Genomic DNA, 19,570 nt, shown 5'->3' with positions numbered 1-19,570 from the left:
GCCTCCCCTCACCCAGGAGCCCAGCAGGACTCTGACCCTTATCCTGCAGTACTGGGGGCTCATGGCTGGGACCAGAGTGAGCTACCTTGCCAGGAAAACCCCAGGGAAGGCTCCGGGGGCTCTGCTGCTCTGCGCAGGATTGGGGCACTCACAGAGGCAGCAAGAGCTGTGTCTGGACATGGATTATATGCGTCAGGGGAGGGGCCCAGGCTGGGAGCTGCTGTTCCAGGGATTTGGCACTGGGCTGTTGAATTCCAGCCTCATCCCACTAATGACAACCTGCCTGGGGAAAGAGGGCTCCCCTCTTTGTGCCCCATTTCCCCAGGGGGACGCTCGGGCTGCTGGGGGGTCACAAGGTGTTGGAATTGGCTGGGTGGTGGGAGCAAGCTGGGCATCAGCATGACCCTGAAAGGCAGGAGACAGCCCTGGGGCCATGCCAGGGGGATGCAGGTGACAAGGGATGGTGACAGCTGCAGTGAGACCAGCTCTGACCTGACCCAGTGACGGTGTAAGACCCCATCCAGGTGGCTGCTCCCTTCACCCCCCTGCCCCAGGATGGAGTCTCCAGCCCCTCTCCCGAGGAGATCGAATGCAGACATGCCCTGAAGTCACTGCGGGTGCCTGGGAGAGCAGGACAGATCCCAGCATATCTCCCCAAAACAATCCCATCCCCGGAGAAGGAAAGGGGTTAAACTGGAGTCTGCCTGAAAGACATCCCATCGCAGGAGCATCAGCTTGAGGTGCTGCTCACGTGCTTGCACCCTCTGCCTCCCTGCCTCCAGCCACCTCGCTGGGATTTTCCCCACCTTCCTCCGGCTACTTGGGACCAGTCTGGGGCTAGAAGGGACTTAGGAGCGTGGGGGCAGTGGGGGAATCCTGTGACAGTTGAAAAATGAGCCACCAGGCAGTGAGAGAAGTTTCTGAAAAGAGAAGAGGAATCTGCCTTGAATGAAGAGGATTTTAGCACCTTGGGCTAAGCCAATAAACCTCTGCCATCTCCATCCAAACGAGAATTGTTTGCACACGCTCCTGGAGCTGCTTAAAGCAGGCAAGACACAAAGAGAGAATAGGATCAAGCATGGTGGGGGGAGAAACCCCCCTGCCTGGAGAGCCTCTGAGCAGATCCCTCTAGGGATCCCACAGGGACAGGGACCTCACCCAGCCCCGATCCCCAGGGACGGGCTGTGCCCCCACTGCCACCTCACCTCAGTGGGGCTGGCAGCCAGCAAGGTGCTCCCAGAAGATGCTCTGTCCTGCTGAACACACCAGTCCTCTCCTCCACTGGCAGCGATTCTGGTCCCTGAAGTCCCCATCCGAGTGACACGGTGGCACCATGGAGGCATCTGGCCCTGTGGAAGGCATCATGGTGACTCTCCTCTGCTGCTGCCTCCTGAGCTCGGCGTGGGCTCTGGTAAGTCTGCGTGGCCCCGCGGCTCCTCCCGTCCCTCTCCTGCCTTTAAATGTTGCCACTGGCCCGGGCAGGGCTGGCTGTGCTCCCGACTCACATCCCGCTCCGCAGAACTGCTGGGCAGGAGGAGAGAGCACTTCCACTCCTGCTAAAAGCTTTCCAGCAGCCATGGAGGCACTGCAGCGTGATGGCTTTTCCATTTCTTGGACACATCCAGGGCAGGGGTCAGTGCCTCGGAGGCGCTGGGGGGAGCAGAGCGTGGATTACGGGCAGTGCGGGAGGGGCTGGAGGGCAGAGCTGGGCACAGCCACTGAGACCCCCACAGACAGGCCCCTGTCCTGCTCATGCACCCCTAGGATCCCACTCCTGCCTCACATCCCTGACCAGCCCCCCATTCATCCACCCAGATGCTGCTTTGGGGAAGAGCATGGATGGGAGTGCTGGATCTCCTCTCTGGGGCCAGGTTTGGCTGTGCTCACTGCAGGCAGTCTGGGGAAAGTGGTGTGCTGGGGAGGCTGAAGGTGCCGTGGGTTGCACTGTCTGCTCCGGGCACTGGGCTGTGCCTGCTTTGCTGAGCCCTGGTCGGGCATTTTACCCAGGGGGTGCCAGACCTGGCCTGGAGAGCTCAGCATGGGCAACAGGGACACCCAGCACTGACGGTGGTGGGTGACAGGAAGCTGGGCAGGAGCCCAACAGGCCACTGATTTCTGCACAAAACCATGAGCAGAAATGACCACAGAGAGGGTGGGAAGGGGCTTGGAATCAGCATCAGCCTTGGAAGAGGGAAAAATGAGAACAGGAATGCAGGAAGAGCTTTTTTCTTCCCTGTGTTGTTGAATCTACCCAAAGGCACCCAAACCTGACTCTCCTGGAGAGGGTTGGGAGAGCATAGCCTTGCCATGACTTGAGTCAAGGGGGTGTCACTTGGGTTTTGTCTGGGCAGATCGATCCCGATGATGTTCTCACGAAAGAAGAGCAGATCTATCTCCTGGTGGAGGCTAAGGAAAAGTGTCAGAGGGACATAAAGGCCCAGCTGGAGAAGATCAAAGGTATTGTCCCTCCCCTGTGAGCCAGCCCTGGTGGAGCTGGTTACACTGTGGGGAATGCTGTCCTCTCTGTTGGGGCAGGATGGGGCTGAGGACACCCAGCTCCCGGGGGTTTGTGGAGCTCATGGCACCATCTGTGCTCTGAGTGCAGCCAGCACCGGCTCCAGCATTTTCCAGACAGCTCCATGTACACCACAAACGAGAGCTGTGAAGGGGCTTTGCCCCATCTGGAAGAGGTGGGATGTGTCCCCTTCCCTGGCCCCCTGCAGCCCAGGGGGATCTGAGGCAGTGTTTTCCTCCCCCTGGTCCAGCACACACCTGGGGAAGCCAGAGGTTATGCTGAGGCCCTGACTGGAGATGTGAGATGTGTCTTTGCTCTTTGGCCAGACCCCGGCTGCCCTCCAGAGTGGGATGGGATCATCTGCTGGCCAAGGGGCTCCCCCAGCCAGGAAGTGTCAGTGCCCTGCCCCGACTACATCTACGACTTCAACCACAAAGGCAAGCCTTGTACCTGGGCAGAGAGCGACCTCACCCTGGTGACAATCCACGGAGCAGGGACAAGTCTGGGCTTCCCACGGGTCCTGCTGCTGCCACAGTGCTCGTTGCTGTTCCCAGGTCACGCCTACAGGTACTGCAGTGCCTATGGGACCTGGGCCATGGCTCTCAGCATCAACAAGACCTGGGCCAACTACACGGAGTGTGCCCCGCTCTTCTCCTCTGAGAGCCGGAGCCACCAGAAGGTGACCTTGTTTGTCAGAGGTGCTGGGCAAGGGGCGTGGATGGGGGCCAGGGGCGGATGAAGCAAAGGCCCGGGGAAGTGCTGGGGGCAGGGGCTCTTCCCTCTCTGCTCCTCAAACCAGTCGTGCTCCCCCTGTGCTCTGGCAGGGAGGTGGACCTCAGTCCTTCTCTTCCAGGAGGTGTTTGACCGCCTGCACCTCATGTACACCGTGGGCTACTCCATCTCCCTGGCCTCCCTTATTGTCGCTGTCTGCATCCTCTCCTACTTCAAGTAAGGAGAGGCCAAAGCCCCTCCCATGTGGAGAACAGGAACTCATCCCATTGTCCACACTCATGAGCCTGGGGAGGGGGCAGCCCCCAAAGGAATGGGAACAACCCCAGACCCAGCACAAACATCAGCCAATTTCCCAAAGCCCTGAACACCCGCAGTGACCAGCTCCTGATCTGCTCCATCCTGCTCTTGGACAGTGTGGGCACCCCACCTGCTCCCAGATCTGGTTTCTGTGCCCAGACACCCCACAGCCCACTCTGAGAGCCCCCATTCCCTGAGCCCAAGTGTGGTGAGTTGGTTGGGCAGCTGGGGTTTGGTTCGTGTCACATCCCTTCTCCACAGGCGCCTGCACTGCACACGGAATTACATCCACGTGCACCTCTTCACCTCCTTCATCTGCCGGGCCCTCAGCATCTTCCTCAAGGACATGGTGCTCTACTCGGGCACGGTGCCCAGCGACGCCGACAGGATGCGGGAGGATGATTTCAGGGGTCCCTTGCCAGGACAACGGGGCCACCTGGTAAGTGGTGGATGGGGTAAAGGGGGATTTAGGAGTCCTGATGCAAGGGGATGTGCTTGGGATCCTCCCTAGGGCTGTGCTGCTCTGCCCAGCTCCTCCCTGTCCTGGTGCCACACTAGAGACCAGAGCCACAGAGTACCTTGGCCTGTGTACAGGGAATACCTGCCCTATGGGAAGGAAGATGGTGAATATCCCAGAGGAGATGCAGGTCCCTGCAAGGAGAACACGGGGCACAGCTGAGTTTTGGTGACCAGAAAGCAAAAGCCACCAGATTTTGCTTTTGGGGACCAGCTTGACACAGGCATCTCCATGTGCCCACAGGTTGGCTGCAAGGTGGTGGTGACTCTCTTCCTCTATTTTCTGGCCACCAACCACTACTGGATCTTGGTGGAAGGTCTCTACCTGCACAGCCTGATCTTCATGGCCTTCCTCTCCAACAAGAACTACCTGTGGGTCCTCATCATCATCGGCTGGGGTGAGCACAGACCCCAGCCCCGGCCGTGGTCCCGCAGAGCAGCCAGGAGCTGTGGCCACGGCTAAGCAGCACCGAGTGCCCAGGGAAGGGCAGTGGGATGCAGGAACTGGTTTGGTCTGCAAAGGTGATGCTTCAACCCTGCTCCTCACTCTGTCCCTGCCCTTTTAGGTCTCCCTGCTGTGTTTGTGTCCATCTGGGCCAGCGTCAGGGCCTCGCTGGCAGACACACAGTATGTACACCCACCTTCGCCAGGGCCTTTGGGAGGGGAAGAGTGGCTGCAAATGCCAGCAAAGTATCTGTGGGCACCAGAGCTTTTTGGAAATGAAACTTGTCCAAAAAGAACAACAGGAGGGAACACACATTCAAGGCTTGTTCATAGAATTGTCAGTAATGCAGAGCGATAGTGATTTTGTTCTGCGTTTGGGAGGACGGTGGATGCAGGTTTGCAGCATAAATTGATCAATAAACAGCACAGAGATGGACGCTAAAGGGCACATTCTGGAGCGAGGCTTTTTAAAAGGAGAAAGGCCATCATATGAACAACAGGAGTTTGGGATGAGGTGGCCAAGGAGCCCTCAGGAACATAAATGATCATTTAAACCTGCTTTGCCCCATCATGATGACTACAAATGCTTGTAGCTACAGCTCCAGATTTACATAAAGCCCACCAAGTGGGTGGAGAGTGGGAGCTGGGGGTGCTGTGGTGGTTGGGGGTACAGGGAGCCATCCTTCCCACTGGTGTCAGGTTTCTCCAAGGAGTTTCTTTACTGGTCTTCTCAGGTGCTGGGACCTCAGTGCAGGGAACATGAAATGGATTTATCAGGTCCCCATCCTGGCTGCAGTAGTGGTAAGAATCCTGTGGATGAACCTCCCAATTCCTTTTAGGGAAAGAGGATTGATAGAAACCAGAGCTGTTTGCCTGTGGTCACTGGAGTTTCGTCCTGGCCCCTCTGTCACCCAGGATCCCAGAGGGATCCAGGGCCTCTGGTCCCTCCCGCTGTGACCACAGCATCACTGCCATGTCCCTGCACCTCACCCAGAGCTGCCTGTGTCCCCAAGGGCTCCTCAGGCAGAGCCCAGCTCACAGTGGGCACCATCACCACCCTGGGTGTCTGTTGGCAGGTGAACTTCTTCCTCTTCCTCAACATTGTCCGGGTGTTGGCCTCCAAGCTCTGGGAGACCACCACGGGCAAGCCAGATCCCCGGCAGCAGTACAGGCAAGTGCTGGCAGCACCAAAGCCTCGTGTCCTGCCCGTTCACCAGGACAGCTCCCCGAGATTGTGGAGGAGGAGCAGAGGTGTGGGAAGGGCTGGAGGAAGGGTAGCAGGACGGTGGCAGCCAGCTCCTCCGGCAGCTCGGCTGGACCGAGGCCTGCTCTGGAGCTCTGAGCTCTTCCTGCTCCCACCCCCAGGCGGGCACTGCGGGGCCGGGGGCTGCCCAGCAGGCTCTGGGGAACGGCTCAGGTCTCTCCTTTCAGGAAGCTGCTCAAGTCCACGCTGGTGCTGATGCCGCTTTTCGGAGTCCACTACGTGGTGTTCATGGCCATGCCCTACACCGAGGTCTCCGGGATCCTGTGGCAGATCCAAATGCACTACGAGATGCTTTTTAACTCCTCCCAGGTGGGTTGGCACGGGACTGCTCCCAGCATTGAGGGATGTTCATCCAGGGAGGCTCAGGGACCTAACTCCATGTCTTTTGGTCTCTTGGCAGGGTTTCTTTGTGGCTTTTATCTACTGCTTTTGCAATGGGGAGGTAAGTGGGGAGAGTGAGGAGCTCAGCTCCCTGTTCCAGCCCCTTTGGAGTCAGGGAAGGCAAACTTGAAGTCCCAGGCTGTGACAGCCAGAGCGAAACGCGCAGATCCATCCTTCTCAATAGGATTTGGAGGGAAAAAATAGGAAAAAGGGAAAGGGAGGCAAAAGGGAAGGGAGGAGGGCAAGGCAAGGCTGTTTTTCTGTCTCTGGGCACAGCAGCCCCCTCTGCTCTCTCAGGTGCAGGCCGAGATCAAGAAGGCTCATTTCCGCAGGCTCCTGGCGCTGCGCTTGGGGCAGCAGGCGCGCCCCGGGAGCTGCTGCTGCGCTGGGCAGGGCTCCCAGGCCCCCCAGAGCTGCAGCACCAGCCTGGCAGGGCGGGCAGCGGGGGGCACCCAGGGACTGCTGCTCCCGGCCCGGCCCCACCTGCCCGGGTACATCCCCGGCGCCTCGGACCAGCTCCTGCCCTGCCCCGCGCAGGAACTGAGCCACAAAGCCTGGGGAGAAAACACGGTGGATTTGACGGGGCTGACTCAATGTCAGGCCAAGCCCAGCAAGGAGCTGGAGACGATGCTGTGAAGCGGAGGGTGGATTTCCCACCAAAACCAAGCCATAAAACCTCATTCTCCTCCAGTGCAAGTGACTGATGTGATCTCTGTGCTTGCAAAGCCGTGCCTCTTCACCAGGAAATGCCGCCGTGCTCACTCCTACCCCACAAGGGGGAGGTGACCTCTCCAGGGCGGGTGAAGCCCATCCGTGAGCCCGATGCTGCCTCGGACTCTCCTGCCCAGCACCAGCTCTGGCCTTGTCCAGCCAGGGGAGCACAGAGTGCCCGTGGGGCGGCTCTGCAGCTCACCCTGCCCTCCCTCATCGTCTGCCACTCGTGGATGGAGTGAACACCAACACACAACCACAAACTGGAGCAGGAGGCACTGGGACAGGGTGGGATGAAGGAGGCAGGACAAATTTTATGGCCTGGAAGGGTGCAGGGAACACCTGAATCCCCAGCACTTCATCCATTACCACAAAGGCCCCTGCATGCAACTGTTGTGGCCCTGTCAGCTCACTGCAGGCTAAGAAGTGAATAAAGAGAGTCTGCCTGGCTTGTTTCCACTCTTCCATTCCAGCCCGGAGCCGACAGTGGGGGAAAGGCTGGAACCCTGGCCCCAGCCAGGTCTGCTCTCCCTCTGCCCCTGCCACGGACAGGAGCCCCAGCATCTCCCTGCCCTGCACTGCCTCGGAAAGCTCCTGAGGGAAAAGGCATTCCCAAGGAGCTGTGTAGACAGCAATGAATTAAACAGCATGCTGGTGCTACACAGAGCATCTTCTTCCCACACAGCTCCTCAAGGCAGGAATTTCTTGCTAAAGACAGGGAGCAAGTAAATAACTGTGTGCATTCCCTATCTTCCAGTGAGAAGCTATGGTGCAAAGTAAGTCACAGGGAACTCGAGGGACAAACAGCCAGGAGCCGTGTCAGGCAAGGGAAGGGCTCGAGGATGCAGTTTTAAAATCATCTCTTGGAAGGAATTTGTCTCTTTGGAAGACACCAGCACAGATCCAGGGACAGATCCCCTCCCAGGGCAGCTGGAATGCTGCTTACACTGCTCCCTTGTTCCGAGGGCATGGAACCAGCCCTCCCACAGACCTCACACAGCCCCGCAAGCTGACATTTGTGGCTCCCTGCCACTGATCAATATTTGACCACTCTCTTGCCAAGAGGCTCCTGGTAGGTGGGAGAGGGGTGAGGAATTCCAATAATCCTACAAGGAGCAGAGGGAAGTGTTAACAAGAAAGGGAGAAGCCCCAGCATAATCCTCAAAGGGGGCTGGTTCCCAGTAGCAGCGGGCTGGGATCCGGGAAGGGAGAGAGCAGATGGCACTCAGACTATGGGGCTATTTTTACATTTTGTTTTGAAACTCCAATCTTTAATTGCAGCAATGAACCTTCAGGGTGAGAAGGGGAACACAACAGCTTGTAAAGCCCTGCCAGTCTGCCCTGAAACACCCTTGTCTTCACACTGAATGTGCAGAGCTCAAACCAGGGCAACAATTCCTGCCCAGACTGTGGAGAGGGAATTCTGGAAACTGTTTTAAAAAACTCCAGCAGATCAGAGCCGGTTTCTGAGGGGGCCCAAATAATCACGTGGTGTCTGAACTGTAGTCAGTTCAGGTGTCAGTCAGCTCTTGGGGCTGCTGAGCCAGATATGCCCATGACCCCACGAAAAGCTGGGATGATGACCCACATGTCCCAGGCTGTATCTTTTCCTCTTATAAGTGGAGGAAAATTTATTCCCCAGGAGACCTTGAAGTTCAAACAGGGTTTGTGAAACCTTTTGGAGTGAAAGATACTAAGAAAAACCACAGGAACTATTTTATCAACTGCAATCCACAACTTCTGGTGAGACAGACACAGTGGGATCTCCAGACTGTCAGTTCTCCATTTGCACATCAGGGCAGCCAAAGGAACAGGAGAATAAAAAGCACATGCTTGCATATTTTTGTACCAGTAATAAAACATTTACTAGAGCAAGCAGAAAGTAAATGCACAGCTGATAAAGAAAACATCACAATGTCACAAAACCCTGACAGCTTCTGGTACATCTTCCAGTGGAAACGAGCCAGCGGTGGGTGCTGACATGTCCCAACTGAAAAGTCCTTCCCTACCTTGTGGCAAAAAAAAAAAAAAAAAAAGAAGAAGTCATAAATGGGAATACACACAATGAGTTAAAAATGGGCAAGCAAGATTTTACAGATTTACTACATGTGTCCAAAACAGGGCCAGATTTGAGCTGTTTCTTTTCATTAATTGTTCTCTGAGTTCTCCCTAAAGGCTTCTGAGCAACAGATCCCTGAATTTCTGAATCTTCTTCCTTTAGCCACACTTCTTGGGGGGCTCCAGCCTCTGATTGTTGTGGTCTATCTACATTGTCTTCCCTTTTTTGTTTTTAGTTTGAAGAAAGCACTCAACCCTCTCAGAACAGAGGGTGCATAGGCACAGCAGAGACACAGGTTTGCTATGCAGGCTTCCACCAGAATGAAGGATATTAGAAAACATAAGGTTCTTCCAAAGAAAAAAATATCTGGGCAATGGGATTGGAATTAAACTACTGACCACAAACAAGCCAGGGAGTCCAACCTACACTACAAGTGAATTTGTGGTTTGCTGGGATGGAGAAGGATCCCTTGAACAGCTCCATTCACACCAAACAAACAAACAAACAAACAACCAAAAAAAGAGAAAACAACCAAAAAAGTGAAACCAACTTGCTCTGCCCCACCTTCAGCAAAGCAAATTGATACATTCTTAGTTGATGGGGAGAGAGATAAGGGGTAACCTGGAGACCAAATAATTTGGGGAGAATATGTGAAAAGGAGATGGAGGAAGAACTCACCATACTGACCAAACTGCTGCAAGATTAATGTCTAACAGGCAGGTCCTGAGCATCTCTAGGTGGACTGGACTGGTTTGTAAATGTGAACGCTGGTTAAGAAAAGACTAATTTATACTTCTATGGACAACAGTTTCTTAATGTTCCAAGGATGTGGAACAGCTTATTTTTGTCAAGAAGATCTGTTGAAATCCAGCAGTCACTCAAGCACTGAATGTTTCAAAGCAGAACCAGGGGAGCTTTATCAAAATTATTTCTTTCACTAAGCATTGTGTGCATTTCATTCAGGTGAATCTGTCCGCAGATGAACTTGCACAGGGGTTCTCATGGTTTCCTTTTCCTGCCCCAGCTGCTCAACAACCAGTTACCAAAAACCCCAAGAAATTTTCTGGAAAACGACAACACTACCTGCAGAGACTCCAGCCTGTGAACCCCAGCTTTTAACTGTCCCACCGGCTCTTCTTCCGTTTTGGGGGCTCTGGGACAGCAAAACCATCTGACTTGTCTCGGCTGTTGGCCTCCTTCCTGTTCTCTCCATTCCTGCTCTCGCTGTTCCTGCCCTCGCTGCTGTTCCTGCTGTCACCGTTGTTGCGGTTGCCGCCTGGCAAGTCGGTGAAGTGCCGGCCCTCGCTGTGGCGATGGACGTCGCCGTGGCGGCCGTCGCTGTGCCGGGAGGGGTCACTGTGCCGGCCACCGCCTTCGCTCTGGCGCTGGCCCTCGTTGTAGCGCTGGCCCTCGTTAAAGCGCTGGCCCTCGTTAAAGCGCTGGCCCTCGTTAAAGCGCTGGCCCTCGTTAAAGCGCTGGCCCTCGTTAAAGCGCTGGCCCTCATTAAAGCGCTGGCCCTCGTTAAAGCGCTGGCCATCATTGAAGCGCTGGCCCTCACTGAAACGCTGGCCCTCACTGAAACGCTGGCCCTCATTAAAGCGCTGGCCCTCGTTAAAGCGCTGGCCCTCGTTAAAGCGCTGGCCTTCATTGAAGCGCTGGCCTTCATTGAAGCGCTGGCCCTCGTTGAAACGCTGACCCTCGTTGAAACGCTGACCCTCGTTGAAACGCTGACCCTCGTTGAAACGCTGACCCTCGTTGAAACGCTGACCCTCGTTGAAATGCTGACCCTCGTTGAAACGCTGGCCTTCATTTAAGCGCTGGCCCTCACTGAACCGCTGACCCTCGTTGAAACGCTGGCCCTCAGTGAAGCGCTGGCCCTCAGTGAAGCGCTGGCCCTCGTTGAAGCGCTGGCCCTCACTGGAACGCTGGCCTTCACTGAAGCGCTGGCCTTCACTGAAGCGCTGGCCCTCACTGAAACGCTGACCCTCACTGAAACGCTGGCCCTCACTGGAACGCTGGCCCTCACTGGAACGCTGGCCCTCACTGAAACGCTGACCCTCACTGAAACGCTGGCCCTCACTGGAACGCTGGCCCTCGGTGAAGCGCTGGCCCTCGGTGAAGCGGCCACCGCCGCCCTCCCCTCGGCCACCGCCGCCCTCCCCTCGCCGCGAGGCCTCGCTGTGCCGACTGTTGCGGTTGTCGTTGTACCGTTCTCTGGCGCTGCCGCCGCCCTCTCGGCTGTTGGTGCTGGCGTTGGTGCTGTTGAAGCCCTGTGCTCCAGTGCTCGGGAACGGGGGCACGCTGCTCAAGCTGCCCGTGCTGGTGAAGCCCGGGACTCCCTTTGCTGCCGCGGTGGCTGCCACGGGGCTCTCGGGATTGGCGGCGTTTTGCTGCGCTGAACTCGTCGGGACGGAGTTCAGGCTCCCTGCACTGGTCCAGCCACTGGCACCAGCAGCAGAGCTCCCAGTCTTTTGGTTATTTAAACTTGCAGCGACAAAGTGACTTTTGTACTGAGACTGCAGGAAAGGGAGAGACAAAAGAGAACAGGTTTGGCTCTGTGCTGCCCCACGGAACACGAAGGCATCGTGTGTTCACAAGCCCACCTTGAATTTTGGGGCAACAGAATTCCTAGAAAAAGTCAGTCTTGGAGTGATTACATTCCTCCTGTGCTTATGGACAGAGTTAGTAACAGGCACCTCCTACCACACAACACCAACGAGGGAATTCTTACATTGTGGGGTTAGTTTTTACACTGAAGAGAAAGAGCTTCTGATTCCCCTTTTGATTGCAGTTACACTACTGCTACTAAGCAACCTCAATAGAATCCTGCCCAGGTGCAAAATCCAGAAAGAAAGAGCAAAGAGGCAACAGAAAACAAAGTAAGTTTGTAAATTTGTGCAAATGTGTTCAGTCCAGCCTGCACCTAATTCCACCACTTGGGACTGTCATGCTGAGTGTGCTCTAAGTGACACAGCCACAACCACCACCCTCAGCTTCCCTGAAATTACAGGGCTGCTGCATTTTCAGGGGAGAAAAGGAGTCCAAGCATGGAACCAACCTGGAAAGCTGCTTTCATTGCTGTCAGCCTGTCCCCCATGGCCCCTGTGGATGGCTTGTAGGCCTCATAGTTGCTCATCACACTGTTGTTGTTTCCACGGTCCTGTGCGAAATCACAAAGGGCAACTGCAGAGGTTTATTCCACATAGACACACTCAGTTCAACCACTGCTCACATTCATCCTGTCCCTGCACTCAGGAAATACATACACTAAGGATGACAGACTTCTGGAGAGCCCTGAGCAGTGGAACAGTTTGCTCCATTTTTTTTTTTTTTCTGCCAAGAATCAGACTGGAAATGGCTGGAAATTTTTAAGCAATTTATTAGCATTCATTTTACAGCAACAGTCTACTTTATGAGGAATCTCCAAACCTTCTGGATCACTCTAGCTCTAAAAAAAAGCAGCTCTTAACAAGAGAAGAAGAGCACAGGAGACTTTCACTTGAGATATATGATCCTAACTCTGAAAGATGCTGAGCTATGAGAACTTTTAAAGCAGACACTGTAATCCAGTACCAAGATTTTTTAAATTAAAGAGTAATCAATACTAAGTGAAGAAGTTCCAAGAATCTGTGAATGACCTCTTCAGCATCTCTACTTACAGTATTTTCTGAGCCCAGCCCGGGGCGTTCACGGTATCCCAAGCCACCACCACCAATATTCAGCTTCTTGCCCTTCCCTCCTTTAAAACGGGATTTCCGGAACCATGGATTCTGTAAGAGAAGGACAAGTGTTTCTCAACACAGGGAATAAAAATCTTCATAAACGCATGTCATGAGGCTGAGAGAAAAAGAATACTGAGCATTTCAAAAGACAAATGTAAATACTGTTTTCCATTTAACCACACAGCTGCTGTAGGCAGTTGTGGCATGTGGGTCTGATCCTTTGAGTTGCAAATGCTCTCTATGAAAACTAATTTTACACCTTCAACTCTCGTTCACGCTACGGTTTTGGGGGTTTACATTCCAATAAATCCAGGAATAAACACAATTTCCAATGCCATCACTTGGGAGCTCCGCTCTTGCTCATACTTTGGTTTCACTGATTTAGCTAAGGAGAAATGAGAGTCTGTCAGCAAAACTTTCTGTACCAAGCAGTGGCCAGGGAATGTCAGCCCAAACAGACCTGCTGTTTTATTATTTAAACCTGGTGTTTAAATAGGAGTTGGCTGCACCTCTTTTTATGTCCTACAGTCTCTCCAAGTGGGAATAAGTCAATTGTCTTCCTACAAACTCCTCTCAAAGCGGTCAGGGGAGCTCTGCCTCACTAATTCTGTCCCTTCTGAAAATGCTGCCTGTGTCAGAAAAAGAATTTACTTTTGGCAGCTGCTGTCCAAGCTACTTGCTAATGTGTCCACAGGCCTGCTAATCCATCTCTGAATCTGGGAGTTGCCAAATTCCCAGATTGGCAACTGGGAATTGCCAATTGGGCTCTCTTGCAGCTATATAGACAGCAAAAGACAAGAATTAAAGAGTTGATAAGTTCAGTGGCACAAGCACGATTGCTGCAGCTACCTGTCATACCCGTATATTGCAAACCTGCCAGAGAGCACTGGCAAGCAGGTGGAATGATCAAGCAACTACCCTTTCACAGAGGGAATGTCCCTGTAATTGTTTTCTAGTTTAGCTTCCAACTAAGCTGCATCTCCCAGGTGCCTGCTATAAATCTGACTGTAATGAGACACTGGAATGCTCTGCTGGCATCAGCAGATTACAGCTCCTAATTTCCTAGGCAGTGCCTGGCCCCAAAATAGATCACATACTGTGTTAGAAAATATTCATGGATTCTTTCAAAGGCCATTAAAACACTAGGACACCTACTTCAAACCAGGACAGATCCCCAAAAGCTCACTGCTAACACATGATGGAGCCAGCAACATGAGCTGGCTGATTTTGTGCTGAATCTGGAGTGAAACCTCCTCACCTTAAGTTTTGCTGGTTCATACCTGCATTGCCAAATCCAGCAGCTCTTTGGAGACATGCTGGTTGGCACCCTCCAGGTTTCTGACGAGGTCACCAGCGAAGTTGCTGTCCTTGGGGGTCAGCAGAGTGTAGGCCACTCCCTTCTCCCCTGCGCGGCCGGTGCGGCCGATCCGGTGCGTGTGCGTGTCGATGTCCCGAGCCACGTCGTAGTTGATGACAGTCTTGATGGAAGGGATATCCAACCCTCGAGCTGGAAGAAAGAGCAACATGGTGGGAAGTGTCATTATCCCCAATTAACTCTGAGCAATTCCTCTGGTACCAGGGTAGCGCCCTGCTCTGGTCCTGCGGGCAAAAGGAACATCAGCTGATGAATGAACAGCAATCACTTCCTTAAGACACAGCTTTACTTTCTGTACATTCAAAAATGTCAGGCTGTAATTTAGGCATCATTAAGAGACTAAAAATAACCCCCCTTGCCAATGCCATTTACTGCACAGGCACACAGTGAGATTCTTGGGGGTGTCTGTGCAGGGCCAGGAGTTGGGCTCCATGATCCCTGTGGGTCCCTTCCAGCTCAGGATATTCCTTGGTTCTGAAAAGCACCAGGAAAACAGTGTCCTGCAGGTGCAGAAACCAACCTGGCTGCCTTCCACTGAAACATGCTTGCCTTTCTGCAGATACCCACAGCCTGTCTGAGCTGCCTTCCAGAAGGTCACGTACCTGCCACATCAGTAGCTACCAGGATGGGGATCCCCTTTTTCTTAAATTCCGAAATGACTTTATTCCTCTCACTCTGGTCCATGTCCCCATGAAGCAGCCCTAGGTTATGATCCTCCTGCTTGAGGTTATTGGCCAATTCCTCTGCATTGGCTTTCTTGGTGACGAAGAGGAGGACGCTCCCCGAGGACGTGAACTCCACAAGGCGCCGTGTCAGCCAGTTCCACTTGCTGGGCCCAGAGGGGAAAATCTCCACAATCTGAGTGACATCTTCATTGGCCTAAGGGGAGAAATGTCCTTAGGGTCAGCAAGGTAGGAGGATACACAGACTTCCCACACGTTCTGCATCACAAGTTATACAGTGCAGTGCAGCTTACAGCACTACCTGCAAGATTGCTCTGAAAGATTTCATTTTTACACATTTTAATATTATTTCAAGGATGATGCTCCCATTACAGAATGATAGTTTATATCAATGAATAGAGGCCCTGTGATTGAGCTGTAAAAGCTGGTGCTTTTCTTGAGCAAAATCAAGGAAAATTTTTCACAGAAAGAAGGGGCTTCAAGCAGTCTTATATTTTTGTTATAAAGGGACCTGATGTAAAAACCAAAAAATATAGAGAACTGGTTGAAAGAAGGATGTTCTGAAGGCACATTGTGAAATTTCTCAACAGTTTCAATATATTATTAGCAAAGTTTATTTCCACCAAGTTTATATCTGCCCACGTCATCAGCTTCCTACTAGATCCCAGCCTGCTGATAGTTCAGCTGTCACTGTCAAACAAGTCCAGCATCAACATTCCCATGTAAACCATAGGACAGAGATTTTAACTTTCAAATTCTTCACTGCAGAAGCTCAATGGCTTTGTTTATGCTTTTGAGACAAAATTGAAAGATACAACCATTGATTCAGCCTAATAACAAAAATAAACCACCACATTTATGTTCTACTCCTTGATGAAACCTCCCAACACTGCAGGAATATTTTTTGAAAGGTCAAGATATAAATAGAAACCCACTATTTCCAAAACTTTCTATTTTTGCTAAGCACAAATTACTTAAAACTAACTATAAATGATGAGTCTTGCAGTTTAACTTAAATTTCAGAGAACTGAACAATTCCTTGCTCTGAGTGTCTCACAAGTATTATGGAATTACCTCTCCGATGTCTCCTTGCACAACCCGAATTGGGTCGATCAGAATATCCCGAGCCAATTTCTCAATCTTCTTACGGAATGTGGCACTGAACAAGAGGGCTGGAAGAGAAACAGGCTTCAAATGCCTTGAAGTAGAAACTTCCTTTCAGAACTGTAAAAACACTGCACTGATGTTGTAAAGGAGGACCCGGATTCCTGAGTGTCAGTGAACTGAAGCTGAGGTTTTATTGGCTCTAATGGAAACTACCAACCACTGTTAGAGTACCATGAAATGGAAACACATTTCATAGCATCTGAAATATGGATAATACAGGGTACTGCTGTGAGCTTTCTCTCATGGCAGCTTAGAACACCGAATTTAAAGGCATATGAACATGAATTCAGCTAATCATCTTTGCTCTGAGTGCAGTCGGTGGAGGGATTACAGAGAGATGAGCTGAATGCTCACATGTCACAACTGCTCCCTCCCAACAGCCCACGCTGAGAATAACACCAGTGGCCTTTGGCACAAGTCTCCTGGTGTGGCTGTGCCCAGAACTGGAAAGCCAAGCTCTGCTCCAGACTCACTGTTTACTCACTCTGTCTGTCAGGACGTACATGGCTTGCGATCGATCTGACCTGATATTCTGCAAAGGAGAAGAAATGCTCTAATCAACCCTGTAAGCTCATAGCTTAGAAAAATTAAGTCAAAATGCAGTTTCATTGCTTTATTTAACATATAATCACAGAAGGAATGAGTGCTTCTTACTCATTATTTAATTTTACAGGCCCCCCCTAAGCTGGGACTGGGCATCACTGCTTTCCAACACAGTGACTTTGGATGAATACGTACCAAACCCCATATCAAACATTCTGTCAGCTTCATCAAACACAAGGTAAGTGACTCTCTGCAGATTTGTAGCTTTCTTTTTCACATGATCAATCAAACGACCCTAGGAAGAAAAGACTTTTTTTAAAGCACCAGTTTTTAAAGCAACAATTTTTTAAAAAAAACTGTTTTTAAAGCACCTTACAAAAAACATGTTAATTTATACAACTACCTAGCTGCTTTTCATCCAGACTTAGCAGAGACTTAGAACAGAAAATATCACAAGGCTTCAGTCTAGAATAAAGTGTCAATATTCACCTCATAGGAACAGATTCTTACAACTTTTTTCAAGTTGAAGAGTGCAAACCCCTGGTTTTGGTGCACACAGGTACTTACTGGTGTGCAGACCACGATCTCTGCCCCCTCCTGCAGGGCCTTGGCTTGCTCCCACATGCTCCCTCCTCCGTACACGGCCACGGAGCGCAGGTTGTAGGCCTTGCCAAAGCGCTTGCACTCGGAGTGGATCTGCAGGTGTGACACAAACACAGCACAGCTCACATCAGACAGCTGAGACAACACACCTACCCTGGAAATGCAGCGTGGGGCCTCAAATGCGCTTTTCAGCTACCAGCTTAATTAAATGATTCGGAACTCCTCAGGGGTGAATACTCTGACACGTGGATAATTTCCAGTAACTTGAGAAAACTACTTAGGCATCCAACAATAATTTAACCTGCAGGCTCTATCCTTTTGCATACACAATTTGTCACACTGTATACACAGCATTCTTATACCTAAAAATAATGTAGGAGCATGGTGCAAAAATTAAAAATGTTAGGTTTGTCATGATTCTTCAAGAAAACGATGGTAAGAAAGAGCTGTGAGCTGGACCCAGGCTACTCCTGCACAAAGTAGTTATTTCAAATAGTTTCCTGAGGTTACCTGGTAGTTTCTGCCACGAATTTTGCCTTCTTCTCCAAGCAGACTGGCTGGTACATACAGGAACGCTGCACACCTACCTGCTGGCAGAGCTCCCTGGTCGGGCAGACGATCACTGCAATGGGACCATCCCCTGGCTCAAGCTCCTTCTGATCCATGATGTGGATCAGCATTGGCCAGATGAAAGCGGCTGTTTTCCCACTTCCAGTCTTGGCTATCCCAATCATGTCTCTGCCACTTAGTGCCACTGGAACACCCTAAAAAGAAGGTGATTGGAAGCCCACATTACACCCAGTCTAGCACATCCTTGTGCTAGACAATACAGGAAAACTTGGGTAATGAGGAAAGCCCAAGACAAAAAAACCCTGAACCCTTTTTTTTCATACATTTCTCTAGGCAAGAGACATCACTTGAATATTCTTCATTCATCAAAAAGAACAATGAAAAAGGAATATGGATATATTTACAGTGGTCATTCAACAAAGAAAAAAGTGGGAAACTTCTATTTAAAATACACCAAAGCCATTTTTCTAGAAAAACACACTCTGCAGGCAACTAGAATTGCATTTGTCTCCTCCTCATGTGGAAGAGGGAGCTTTGCATGTGTTATTTTTGTTCTCTTTACAAGTTTGAGAAGTAACAACACTCACCTGACATTGTATTGGAGTGGGTTGGGTATACTCAGATTTCCTAATCTGATGCATAAGTTGCTCATCAAACCCAAAATGAGCAAAACTACTGCCAGGTCTTGGAGGAGCAGCCCCGGAGACCTTGGGAAAAGAAAAAGATCTTTGTTCATGAACAGTGAGAGATAAACAAAGAGCAATCTGTTAAAAACAAACAAACAAACAAAATAGGTCTCTCTGCCTCTGAAAAAGAACTACACTTTTTGTGTGGACAATAAATTTAACTGGGTGCAAATTCCAGATGTGTTGTGTAAAAAAGACTTTCAGGTATAAAAATTTAATTATCTGTCAATAACATGAGCATAAAATAAATTACTAAATCGTTTTTACCTCCTTGTATCTTACTGATGTTCTACCTCAAATAATTCCCTTCACAGAAAGTCACCCACTAACACATCAGAAATGGTGAAGAACTAATTTCTGCATCTATTTCCAGTTTTAACTCCTAGCTCTGGAGGTCTTTAGCCCAAATAGCACTCCTCACTGCCCACTTCCACAAATCCATAGGAGACTTCCAAGAAATCAATGTCACTGAAGGTGTCTGAGAGGACTGGATTCAAAAGCTGGAGTTCCCAGTGAAAATTTTCATTTAAATTAAGATAGTTTAGGCATTAAAAGCTGCTGGGAGAGCAGTTTGTGGCCAGCTTACCCGGAGATTCAGCTTATGCCGTAACTCCACCACTTGCTGTGGGGTCAGGCTGGTGATCTCTTCATGCTCATCATAGAAATTTTTCTCAAATGGTGGGTATTCAATCTGCAATGCAATTAATTCGTTACTCAGTTAGTCCAGACTCAAGATTCCTTTTTTTCTGAAGTTCTTAACTGTCTGACAGAACACTTGCTTAAATGAAGCCATTTCACGGAAATTTAGTATGACTTACCTAAGAAAGCACTGAAATATTACAGGGGCCTCCTCAGCTCCTGCTTTCTGGAATGCCTCAAACAGAACAGAACAGAAGTCCCTCCTACCTCTGAATGGTCAATAGGTGGAAGAGGATCAATGATTTTTTTGGACGGTGCAATTGGATTCCCATCACTATCATACTCCAGGTTATCCTCTTCCTCCTCTTGTACCACACCAGCAGTGGGGTTCTCAGCCATGTAGCGAAAATACGCTTCCTGCAGCAAAACAGATCAGCAAACTCACATACAATAGGATGCAAAAGTACTTCTTTTTGTTGAAGAGATGTATGTGCTAAGTGTCTGTTTGCTTTCACACTCACTACTGAGGAAAAAGGTAACTACTTTCACTAGAACTAATTCTTGTAATAAACACCAACAGATAGATCCTGAAGGACAAGAAGTACAAATGAAGAAAACAACTCCAGTGTCAGATACACCACAAAATGCTCCTAAAAGCCAAAC

The 19,570-nt window shown here is 50.8% G+C and overlaps 2 protein-coding genes across 4 annotated transcripts in view; one reads left to right on the top strand and one right to left on the bottom strand.

Moving 5' to 3' along the window:
• The first annotated feature begins 1,272 nt into the window (after positions 1-1,272).
• Positions 1,273-7,488, top strand: LOC100232263 (parathyroid hormone/parathyroid hormone-related peptide receptor-like). The gene is made up of 12 exons (XM_030256498.4): positions 1,273-1,411; positions 2,352-2,457; positions 2,842-3,194; positions 3,369-3,463; positions 3,806-3,983; positions 4,305-4,458; positions 4,627-4,687; positions 5,239-5,305; positions 5,581-5,679; positions 5,940-6,077; positions 6,169-6,210; positions 6,447-7,488. Exons 1-12 carry the CDS (start codon positions 1,334-1,336, stop codon positions 6,783-6,785), a joined length of 1,710 nt encoding a protein of 569 aa, XP_030112358.4. The 5' UTR covers positions 1,273-1,333; the 3' UTR covers positions 6,786-7,488.
• Positions 7,489-8,700: 1,212 nt separating this feature from the next.
• DDX42 (DEAD-box helicase 42) overlaps positions 8,701-19,570 on the bottom strand; it is a 28,314-nt gene continuing 17,444 nt past the window's right edge. For 2 of the 3 annotated variants that reach the window (XM_072919152.1, XM_030256485.4), the window contains exons 6-18: positions 19,175-19,324; positions 18,855-18,959; positions 18,170-18,289; positions 17,600-17,776; positions 16,977-17,105; positions 16,605-16,704; positions 16,351-16,398; positions 15,774-15,871; positions 14,619-14,895; positions 13,922-14,148; positions 12,579-12,689; positions 11,978-12,079; positions 8,701-11,435 (exon numbers count right to left, since the gene is read on the bottom strand). In XM_072919152.1, the coding sequence (XP_072775253.1) occupies positions 10,035-11,435; positions 11,978-12,079; positions 12,579-12,689; positions 13,922-14,148; positions 14,619-14,895; positions 15,774-15,871; positions 16,351-16,398; positions 16,605-16,704; positions 16,977-17,105; positions 17,600-17,776; positions 18,170-18,289; positions 18,855-18,959; positions 19,175-19,324 (3,045 nt within the window). In that variant the 3' untranslated portion in view covers positions 8,701-10,034. The remainder of the gene's footprint in view (positions 11,436-11,977; positions 12,080-12,578; positions 12,690-13,921; positions 14,149-14,618; positions 14,896-15,773; positions 15,872-16,350; positions 16,399-16,604; positions 16,705-16,976; positions 17,106-17,599; positions 17,777-18,169; positions 18,290-18,854; positions 18,960-19,174; positions 19,325-19,570) is intronic. The other variant, XR_012052105.1, reaches the window with a different exon arrangement.

This window comes from Taeniopygia guttata, chromosome 27 (genome assembly GCF_048771995.1).
Source record: "Taeniopygia guttata chromosome 27, bTaeGut7.mat, whole genome shotgun sequence".
Taxonomy (NCBI): Eukaryota; Metazoa; Chordata; class Aves; order Passeriformes; family Estrildidae; genus Taeniopygia; species Taeniopygia guttata.
The sequence above is the reverse complement of the archived record's forward strand: the minus strand, read 5'-3'. Positions and strand labels throughout refer to the sequence as shown.

What these genes read in the sequence shown, in the direction of transcription:
- LOC100232263 (XM_030256498.4), top strand. Translation starts at nt 1,334, where the DNA reads ATGGAGGCATCTGGCCCTGTGGAAGGCATCATGGTGACTCTCCTCTGC. An exon ending in CCCGGCAGCAGTACAGGCAA is followed by an intron (nt 5,680 to 5,939) that starts GTGCTGGCAGCA and finishes CCTTTCAGGAAG; the next exon opens with CTGCTCAAGTCCACGCTGGT. An exon ending in TGCTTTTTAACTCCTCCCAG is followed by an intron (nt 6,078 to 6,168) that starts GTGGGTTGGCAC and finishes GTCTCTTGGCAG; the next exon opens with GGTTTCTTTGTGGCTTTTAT.